Source organism: Lepisosteus oculatus, chromosome 12 (genome assembly GCF_040954835.1).
Source record: "Lepisosteus oculatus isolate fLepOcu1 chromosome 12, fLepOcu1.hap2, whole genome shotgun sequence".
Taxonomy (NCBI): domain Eukaryota; kingdom Metazoa; phylum Chordata; class Actinopteri; order Semionotiformes; family Lepisosteidae; genus Lepisosteus; species Lepisosteus oculatus.
The window spans coordinates 18632740-18644098 of NC_090707.1; the positions used below are offsets into that span (position 1 = coordinate 18632740).

Genomic DNA, 11359 nt, shown 5'->3' on the forward strand with positions numbered 1-11359 from the left:
CTCTGCTGAGAATTCACATAGAAAAAAAATGCTGCTTTGGGTACTCACCTTGCATAGAATTTAAATTCACAATAAAATAATTTTCAGTACAGGCCCTAATGTTTTAAACTGCATTAGCTATTTGTGTTAAATTGTTTTAAAATTGTTTTAAAAATGTCTCAATATAAATAACATACATTTCAAGAGGAGCAACAACAGCCAGGAATTAAAAGTACAGTAAAGTGTTTGACTTACTTTTATTGTTCCACATGGGACGGTTGCTTTGCCGACAGTTAAAGAACATAGGCACAGCACATTGAACACAACATGAACCCATTAACAATATGTATGATGAAAAAGAAAAAATATACATTTAATAAAATATACTATCAATTGCCCAAATTAAGCAGATTAATAGCCTAGGGATTAAAAGATAACTTGGTTCTATTGCATTTGAATCTAAGTAGTCTAAAAGTGGTGGTCATAACCAGTCAATAATTATATTGGCCTTCTGCACTATTTGTTTGACATAGATGTCTGAAAGCTGTAGCTGTTGTGCACCAATTATTTGCTGGCTACCTTCACAATACTGCTCAGTCTGTTTGACTGCGTAGTCATAGTAAAATGTGGCTCAATCCGCATGACTGAGGGACAAGCTCCTGGCCACGTGACAAGGGTGCTGGAACCCCAAGCTGTGTGAGGTCAAACATGGAGCAGCTTGGCTTAGTTTGGCTTAGTTTTAAAAGAAAAGACATCAGAAGTGATTACGATTTAGAGCAGCTGAGAATGAACTTGCCCGCTCTCTTCTGTCTGAAACATTTGTTGTAACTCTATTTAATTATAATTTACATTTAAGAAAGATTGTGTGGCAGTTAGCACTGCTGCTTCACAACGCTTGGGGCCTAAGTTTGATGGTGGACTGGGATGTCTTCTATGTGAAGTTTGTGTGTTAGCTGGGGTTTTCACTGGGTGCTCCAGGTTCCTTCCAAAGGTGGGTAGATTCTACATGTGAGTGCCCTGCAATGGAGTCCATTTAGGGTGTAAGTCCACCTTATGCCCTATACTTCTGGGTTGTTGTGACCCTTTCCAAGAATCAGTTCTAATGAAGAACGTTTTTTTCCCTGCACCTAAAAAAAGTATTGTCTCAAGCCTTCTTCATGTTTTTTACAGTCTTTTCCCTTGAGAGTATTGCCTACTGCATTTGAAAATGATAATGGCTATCATGAATCTACATTTTAGTTTCCCGAAATAATTTTTATTTTTTCATTTCAGCATTGTGGTCTAGAGATTAAGGTCTATGTCTTTCCTTTGTTTCCCCAAATGTAACCTTTAATGCACCTATTATCTCTTTAGGAAGTGAAGAGTGAGCAATACTAATGTATTTAAGCAAGCAGTTTCCACCAGTTTTTACAGACTGATGTTGAGTGTGTAGGCAGAATGTTTCCAGGATGAAGATTCCCATTTGCATTAAGTGCAGCAGACTCTGTATATGCGTATTTGTGTAGTAGTTGTGTTGCCTTATTCAGAGAACCTTGCTGCATTGTCAAAGCTTTATTTTAAGTGTAGATACAAAGGCAACAATAGATTTGATCACAAGCAAGTACAATAAAATAAGACATTTCTAAAATATAACTGATAACATGACAAGGCAAGCATAACGATGTTGGAAAGGAAGTACACTATAAGGACTATGGGAAAAAAAGGCAGTTAAGAATTTGAAAACCATTGAATGGCAAGCACAAGTAGTATGCTCATTCACACTGTAGATACACTGAGCATGAGCTCAGGAAAAATTCTCTCAGCAGCATGGACTTTCCTTGATACTTTATTTTAACAAGAAATATTTGTTAAATATTTTGAAATGGTCATTGTTACGACCCCAAGTGTCTAGGGGAAAAGGGGTGTGACATTTAGGATAATTCTTTTGGAAGCAGGTGGGTTTTAGTGAGGGACTAGGAAGTGTGATAAAGGTAAGGAACTAGAGTGGTGCCAAAGAAAAGAAAACAACAAACAAAATGGAGCTGGCTAGGACAGTAAGGGAAAGCTAATCTGACTACAAAAGAAAACCCGAAACACATGGTCTTCTGCGTCTTCAACACCCTAGCTAACCTGCACTGACTACCCAAAACCATACAAATGGCACTCACCCGTACTAAACTAGTGTACTAATACAAAATCAACTAAGTGTGTAAGTGTACCCAACAACCTAAACCTTATATACAAAAGTTCACACAAAAACACAAGTGAACCAGGAATACAAATAAGGGAAAACAAGAGTAATCAACAGGAGCATGGTACAAAAGAACACAAAAGTTGAACATGTAACACTAGGGCAAGGTAATGACAAAAAAAGGATGAACACAAACAAATGAAAGTACAAAGAAACTAACAAAAAAAACCCAACAAAACAACAAAGCCGAAGCTATACAAAAATACACAAACACTAAGCAAAACAAACCAACAAACGAAGCCGAAGCAATAACCAGAAGCGAAGTGATAACCAAACCCAAACAGTACCGAAGTCAAACGAAAGGCCTTTTCTTCCTGAAAGCCTCCATGTTAAATAGTGAATAAAATGAGTTCTGATTGGCTGAGGGCTGATTGATGATGTCATCCTGAAACAGTGGTGTGATGGTTGGCCAATGGGGAAGGGAGAACAATCAAAGGTCAGCAGTGTGGACATAACAGAAAAAACACACACAGAACACACACTGGGACGTAACAGTCATTTAATGTATACCACAAATACCTGGAAATGGCAAAATGGCAGAAAAAAGGTAACAATAAAAAATGAAAAACGGCTAAGGGGGTAGCTTTGACTTTAAATTGGTATTGGATATAAACTGTAGAAGCTCACATTAAAAATTAGTTTAGGGATGTAATGTATCAAGGAAATCATCTTACAGTGATCCATATTTAGACTGAGAAAAGATAGTTGAATGATTGTGAAAATGAACCAAACCTAATGGCACAAAGAATTACTTATTCCATTCAACAGACAGATGAAAGTGGCAAAATGCCGAGAAGAGAATCTGAGGGAGGACAGATCAGCACAGAACGAGAAACTAGAAAAATAGCGAAAGCATAATCTTACATTATACAACAGTGAGATTAACAGTGGATAGTAGTTGGAGATTTATAGATTTGGTGAAATCTGAAACTTACCCAGAACATCTGCCACATAAAAACATATTGACTCACCCCCACCTCCCTAACTCCACAAATGTGTCATTAGCTTGCAATCCACTTGTATCCAGACAAACGCAGGACATTATTTCTGAGAAAGATTCTTGAAATCAAGCTCTCTTACTTCAATAACTAATTACTGAACATTATTATCTGAGTGCTACCAAATATTTTTTGCACACTATATCTAAGAAAAATACTGCATAAGAAAATAATGTTGTTAAGCTCATTTCATGCAAATATTTCAACATCATAAACTACAGTATTTCTATACAGTAAATAACAAATGGGTTTGTACAAATTCCACTTGCAATTTTCTTCAATATAGACAATAGGGTTTCGATCTTCTAATGCGCTTTTTTAATATTGACAGATTTACACAATCTAATGTACACCTGTAGAAAGAATCTGTCTTTTTTTAGAAGATACATTTATAATCTTTATAATGTCAGAATCAATCTGAATTTCTCCCATAAATAAAAAACCGGGGAGCATAGTACTTTAAAAGTACCTTTTACACTTTAAAAAGTACAATTATACTTTTTGTATTACAACATTTCTAGTTATGCATAACTGCATAAATGTAGGTTACTCAAGAGTGAAAGAATGCTTTAAAGATACAGTTGTGCTATTCATTCCGAGCCAACTGGTCCTATTTTTGTAAATGTTGGTCATGAATTCTGGTGCCCACACTCTTGTTTTCAAACTTTCATCAATAGTAACCTTTAAAGTTGACATGTATATTAACATCTATGAAGTAACTCCTGACCAGTGATGTGTGCAAAATAAGTAATTTGATGCATTTCAGATAATGAACAACAACACAGTCAAAAGACAGGAAATGTGAAAGGCCCCAGATGTAGCAGGACATAATTAAACTGAAATTACCTTTTCAATTTAAGCTTCAGCAAGTTGGCTGTACCTCATTACCTCAGTAATGTCCATATTAATTAGTAATGGCAAAATAGACTGTACTGGTGCACAAAATGTACACATCTGGTCTAAATTAAACCATCATCTACCATTAGGAGCCTTTCCCACCTAGATGACATTTGTTAAATTCTCAATTGGTTTTTAAAAGGGTTTGGCATTGACAAAGTCTCTTGTGTTCATGTAAAGCAGAAAAAAAATGAGCTGCAGAACACGAAGTGAACCTCATTAACAGGGAAAAAGAGAACAAAATTGAAATCAAATCTACCTACTGTACGTTTGGTATAGCTTTCATTGATCAGTCACATTATTCTGTTTAAAGCAAGTTAATTATTAAATAGAAGTATTACACAGAAAATGTGCGTAAGACTGAATGCATTGTGGAACTATGCAAGTTTAATTTTCTGGGTCTAATAACAACATACACGTTTTCAATATCCCAGTTTTAACACAGCTTTCTTTGCAAGAAAGTGGGGGAAAAAGCTTCTGACAGCCTAGAATTGAAGACAGAGATGTGTGTGAATGACACATGAACAGGATAGACCTTATAAATAAGTAAATAAGTGCTGTATTGCATAGCTTTCGAAGTAAAGTAAATGTTACTCTAAAAGCTATGAAATTATAATGCAAAAGCCAAATATCCACTGATCAATTAAGCTCAAAACTGTTCTGATTTAACACTGACCACACTTATCAAAAATAGATTAATCCATATTTCATGTCTAACTTTGTTAATTTTCTGACTTAAATATTAATGTTTCAAGTTAAAAACATAAGATTAAACCTAAAGAAATGTGTCAGTACATAAAATGTGGACTGCTGTATCTCCAGCAATATATGTTCCAATGTAGAATCCTGCAACCTCTCTTTAAATTTCATTCTCCTGACAGACAAATATCTTTGCAAAATATATTGCTACCATGGAAAAAAAACTGTCTTTCATATATCTGAACTGATTGTAGAATTACTTTGAAAAGTATGAAGCTCTCTTGTAATCAATAATTTCATTTTCCCATATAGAATGAAGCTCTAAGTGAGATACAGTGTGATTTAAACTGATGTTTAAGATAAACTTGAAAAGATTATTAACTTTATTTCTGGGTCAGTTTTATATTTCCCATGGTGTTAAATTATATGAATATTTGAATTTTAACTTTTACAGTATCATTATATATTCAACAAAAATATTTTGGACAAATGGATGTTACTTTCGTTTCCTCAGGATTGTATATGCTCTCTTTCACAGACACCTTCCCTATAATTAAAGCTGATTTGAATCAGAACACATTAGAACACAAAACATCTTCAGTGTAATCAAAATAAATAAATCTTTATTTTTTTACTTTATAAATCTCCCCTTATACATCCCACATGACAAAGGTAAGAAAGTCCCTTTAAATTTCTGTCCATTTACAAATACAGATAACACTTGCCATAAATTTGTTAGTATCTATTACAAAGAATATTTTATTTTAAAAGAACAAAAATCACCCCTGTTTTTTGATACAGTATATAGAGACATCAGGGCTTGAAACCACAACACTTTACCAGTTCTGTTGATAATTTCCAATTTTCTTTGATTTCTATTGATTGACTAATAAAGTATTACTCTTGTTAATAAGACTGCAAAGTATATTTTTTTAATATGACTAAGCTGGCTTTAACATATAGAGAACACAATGTAAAAAGAAAACATTCTTGCTGTGCACGCGATAAAGTTTATTGTTATGAATACTCCTCAGTCTCAGGCAAACCAACTAGATTAAACCCTCTGGTATAAAATGACGTCCTAGAAAAGTTTCCTGAATAACTCAAGAAAAGCGAAACTATTTACATCTCTCTTATATAAAACTATTTTTAATAAATGTTATTGCCATGCTGGCTTCAGGTCTGGAAAATATACATTTTTCATGATAACATTTCTTTAACAAATTAATTATTTGAGACAACTCGGACAAAAGGCATTTAGTGATTGCAATACAACACAGGTAATTCAAAGTGACAAAAGTGAAAACAGTAGTTGCTCAGTTCAAGTCCAGAGTTAAAGGTATTGCACAGCTAGCTCCTCATAGAGGTCACATTAGTAAGGCATCAGACTGAAATAAATGCATGCAGATTTACAGTAGACACTTTCTTAAGGTACATTTTCACTAACCAGGCAAACAGCCATTTCAAGTTTTATCACCTTTTCCAATTACACATACACTCGAACCAACAACACTTACTTAAATACAGCACAGAAAAAATAAAAATAACAGCCCTTAGAACTTGACTTTAGCTGACCAAAAGCTCATACACATTTGAACAAAGGAGTTAACAGTAGCTCATAGCAGCAGCATTAGTGTCTCCTGAAGCTTTGTGTAGGATACATAGAGGAAAAGTCATATATATATTTTTATCTTCTAAATACATGATTGAAAAAAATTAGCAGTCTGGTTGTTATCAGTGCATGTTATTACCAGTGTTTGAAGTGATATTTGTCCACAGCGTTTCTTTTGTTAAACTGTAAATAAATAAAAAAACATTATTAAGACATACACTAATATATAGTCATGTTAAAACATTCTGACTAATTAATGAATTGGTAAGTCTGTTCAGATCTAGTTTCTAACTGCCATATTTTACCACCATCTGAAAAATAAATTTGATTTCCTGGGAAAGGCTTAAGATGAACTGTATACATTGATCCACATGGGCACCACTCATAGTTATCAAAAGGAAGGATTCAAGGGATTTGTACTAAACCTCAACCCTAGGAGTAGAACCTGAACATTTTTGGTATCACAGTCTCACTGGAAGTGTGCTTCTATTGTGTGTATATTAGGGAGAAACCAAGGAAAGAAACCATTAGATTTTGTATCTGTAATTATATGACCATTAAAATGAACTTGACAAGGCTTGAACTCCTAGTGGCACACTTTTGACAGAATGTTACTCATTCTCAGTGAAGTCCGTACCTTCAATTTTAACTAGGCACAAAGAGAATACTTTTATCCTAAATTCCTAGCACACATGATGAAATCCTTGAAATAATTTTATTTTGGAAAGTAAACCTAATGTAATTAAAGTTTTAAAGAGTAAGGTGAAGGAAAGTGGTATTACCATGCTCATGTGTGTTCTCTCTTCATAGCTGGAGATCTTCTGGGAGAGACAGCAGCAAGGAGCTCATTCACGATCTCCTGCCTTATTTCGTCAGCTATACTGTCCTTGATCTGAGGAGTGGGAAAAGTGTTGACAAATAAAAATGCAATTATGCGTTTATTATTGCAGATTTATTTAAGATCTAGAACAAGTTGTATAATGCAAACTCATGACAAATATCTGTAGAAAGACTGGCAGTCCCAAAAAGGTAAACTATGAAACATCCTACCTGCACTGTCAATCATCCAAAGAGAACAAAAATGTTTATTGCAATGGCATATGGAACAATAACATTCAAATAAATAAAATGCGCAGGACTATCCCATGATTTTGCTTATATTTTGCTTGGTGAAAACAGATATCAGGAATGCAAAAAGATCAAATATTTCAACTCAATGCCGATTTGTGCTCAAAACTGACATTTCAACAGCCCTATATAAATTATAGATGAAGTATCATCTTCATATCCTCCAAGTCACTCCAAACGTTATTTAACCAGATACACTAAGAGTATATGTCATAAAATCATTATTGAGTATATGGACAAAGTCAAAATACCGAGGAAGAGATTGTCCCCCACTTTGGCTGATTGGACACAGAATAACCCTGTAGGCTATGTCTATATTTGTTTCTTTCTGCATAGATTTGTATATAAATATTTATAGACACCTCCTGCCAAATATATTTAAAACACCACAAAATCTGCAAGTAGCAAATACAGTACATTTGCTATAATGCTGTATTGTACGCACTGCTGAAGACATCTACATAAAAGACAATTATCATATAGCTCATATAACCTACATTTGTCCTTGATTGTCTACCACACCTTTCTAGCTACATTATTTAGTGATTGGAAATAAACACAAGCACAAGGGGAAAAAAACAGTCCAGGGTCAACACTGCATTTAACCACTTTCTTAAGGAAAGATAAGACTTACCTCCTTTATAAGTTGTTTCATCTGGGGACTGGTTGTTCCTACTCTTCTACCGCCTTCCTCTGACAAAGTTGATGGCAATGATAGGTCGTCTCCCAGGCATTCTTCCACACTCTTGGAGTCCTCTTCTTGTTCCGCCTGGAGACTCTTCTTCACTACGGGCCTCATGGGAGGAGAGGGAGTGAGGACCACCGAAGCTCGGTAACGGCCTTCTCTCTGTAACGAGGACAGTTCCGGTGTCTGCGGTCTCCGATTCGTGCCCAGGTTCCGTTGCGTTCTGATGGGACTTGCTGACCCAGAAGAGTGTTCTGAAACCACAGAAGGAGCAGCACTGCTCCCATCGTCTCCCCCGGGCTCCTCGTATCTCAGCTCAGACTTCAAATACAGCTGCTCTCTGAGAAGCTCGTTGACCTGCAAGGGGGCGATTCAGGATGGCTTGAAGCACATTAGTAATACACAAATGTGAAGTTTCAAAACACAAAAAAGGCAAAGGTAGTGTTAACTGAACTGCCAACCAAGCAAATGGAACCACTCACACATCCCTTTGCATGAGGAAAAACACTGAAATACTTACTGGTTCCATCACATTCATTGGAGAGTTGCAAGACAGACTGTCCATACTATGAGTTCCATGGAGGCCCTGTAACAGTGGATGTAGCAAAAATAGAAAGGAAAAAAGAACAATAACAGTGTATTATATACTGGAAAATGTCCATTAAACAAAGATCATAACATGTACAGAAAATTATAATGCAGATGTATCAGCTGTAACGTACTAGAATGATTCTTGTGCGTGCTCATTTTTTTAAATGTCTTTTACCGGTAACTTTGTTTACTTGATGCAACCAGTATCAGGAATAAGCGGCTTTCTTATTATGATAAGAGGGATGGTATCTTTGTTTACCACTGTACACAGTATTTATGTGGTATTTATCTGGGAATATGCATGTAAATTGTGTTTTTGCTTTGTTCATAGTTGCATCTCTGATAAGTGACTAATAAGCAGGATTAATGGTAACGATATTACCATTAATTTATCTCTTTTTGAAAAAAATGGTTTTATGGTAAATATTAACTTAAATATTTAAACAGTGATTAAAAAACACCTTTAGATATTTAGAATTGGATCAATGGATGAAAAAAACCTACACCTACCAGTAGGAACGACGTTGGTCAATAGGAATTATTTTTTGTTCAGCAGAATGTGCTGAAAAGGTCTCTGAATGCATTTTGGCATACAGTAAGCATCATGACAAATCTGAATCATATGGCTGAATACTTGCCGGTTTCAATCAAAACAGAGCCTTAACATATCCCTCGATTTCATTCACATGCCTGTCATTTTAATAGTTTCAATACATAACCCATCTCAACTAAGCACACTGTAGTAATGCATGTGGGAAGGCAGCTGCACTTTGAATGATGAGCTTGCCAGTACTAACCATGGGAGGGTGATAAAGGTTGGTGTGGTGTGAGGCATGAAGCTGATCCTCCAGAGACAGCAGCCGATCCTCCAGCTGCAGCTCCAGCTCCTGCAGCTCCTGCCGCACTGCATTGCGCAGGTGTTGCAACTGCTGAGCTTCCTGTCTAGAAAGGAAATGCACCATTTATTGAACCTAACGCAAGTACTCCAGGAAGAGGCCGTTGGTAGAAATGTGCATTTTTAAGGGACGTACTCATTTCTAAAAAAAAAAAAGACTCTTACGGAAAGGCTCTTCAGAATTATGAATACAGGGCTGAAGCTACCGAGAATGAATTTAAGACAAACAGGTTTTCCATAACTCTGTACCCTAAATGTATGTTGTGATAGAGCTAAATACTTTGCAATGTAACAGTAACCAAAAATGTAACTGTAGAAGACACAATCTGACAAAAACCTTGCAGGTTACTGAAAGAGCAATACTGTACCTCTCTTCGTCTGTCAGATGTTGGTATACCATAGACTGTTGTCTCATCATTGACAGCTCCAAATCCATCATCTGATTCCGAAAGACACTAAGGCTCTTCCTCATGACCTGCAGCTCTTGAAATGTATTCTAAAATGCACAAGAGTTATGACTACCAGCATTCTTCTATCTTATTACACAATGCAATATTTTGTTTTTGAAATACTTAAAAGCACTAAGCATCGGATCACAAAATATTAAAATGCTACTAAATTGGGCAAATTGAAGTGTAAATAAAATAACTTGCCTCATAAAGTGGTAAAATGGATCTTTGCGAATTGAACATCGATGTAGTAGAAAGGTCTTCACCCCTCAGGGTAGAATACTAGAAAAAAATATAAGTTAAACAACCATATTATCTATAGACATGCAGACACCTGTAAAAGAGGTTGAGAAAAAAGTGAAAGAGAAAAGGGCAAGAATTACAACTTCTGCAAATGAAACTGGCAGATTTAATCTCGGCAAAGATTTAGAATAGAAATGTAATTTTAAAATAGACATTTTACAATATTTGCATTAGCGGGAAAACAAAACTACAGTTTCTAAAACCTGAAATAACTGAAACTTTAAAATATCAAGACAATCCTGTGTGAGGAAGTAAAAATTAAGATTGACAGGGACAGATAAAAATAGAAATATTAAGCACATATACAGATCAATGCTGCAGGTTTCGAATAACTGTCAACAACATTAATGTTTCTTAAAGAATCACTTCAGAGAGACCTGATGCAAAACCGATGACAGAACCATTCTACAGGGAGTTGCTAATATACTTCAGGGTTAGAAACCAGAAAATCAAGACTTAAAGCGTAACGTATTTAAGGTAAAATTTCCCCATAAGAACAATGTTAATATGGGGAGTTAGGTACTGTAAGAGCATAAACTTTTCCAAAGAGATTTAAAGCTGGAAGGCTTTTCCCCCATAAGAAACAACAGAATAGAGCAGGGATTGGGACCATAATTATTATTATTATTATTATTAATGTTACCATAGCTAACTATTTAAAATGCTACTTACATTTTGTACCTGCACTATGGTTGGAATTCATCATTCCATGGATGCAAAAATAAAAATAAAAATTAAGAAGTCATCTTCACCAGCTACACAAAATACAAGGCTTTTTCTGCATGAAACCTGAAAACAATATACTGATATGCGGATAATCTTTTCAATGTTTCTTAAATATCTTGATAATGTTAGTGTATACAGAGTTTGTAAGTAGTGTATGACGGGGCTAC

At 35.3% G+C, this 11359-nt stretch overlaps 1 protein-coding gene across 3 annotated transcripts in view; it reads right to left on the reverse strand.

The window, feature by feature from the left end:
* Positions 1 to 5404: 5404 nt before the first annotated feature.
* Positions 5405 to 11359, reverse strand: part of itprid2 (ITPR interacting domain containing 2) — a 50243-nt gene continuing 44288 nt past the window's right edge. For all 3 annotated transcript variants that reach the window (XM_015359012.2, XM_015359013.2, XM_015359014.2), the window contains 7 exons: positions 10368 to 10445; positions 10083 to 10210; positions 9617 to 9761; positions 8749 to 8814; positions 8178 to 8585; positions 7198 to 7307; positions 5405 to 6598 (listed from right to left, as the gene is read on the reverse strand). In XM_015359012.2, coding sequence (XP_015214498.1) covers positions 7203 to 7307; positions 8178 to 8585; positions 8749 to 8814; positions 9617 to 9761; positions 10083 to 10210; positions 10368 to 10445 — 930 coding nt within the window. In that variant the 3' untranslated portion in view covers positions 5405 to 6598; positions 7198 to 7202. The remainder of the gene's footprint in view (positions 6599 to 7197; positions 7308 to 8177; positions 8586 to 8748; positions 8815 to 9616; positions 9762 to 10082; positions 10211 to 10367; positions 10446 to 11359) is intronic.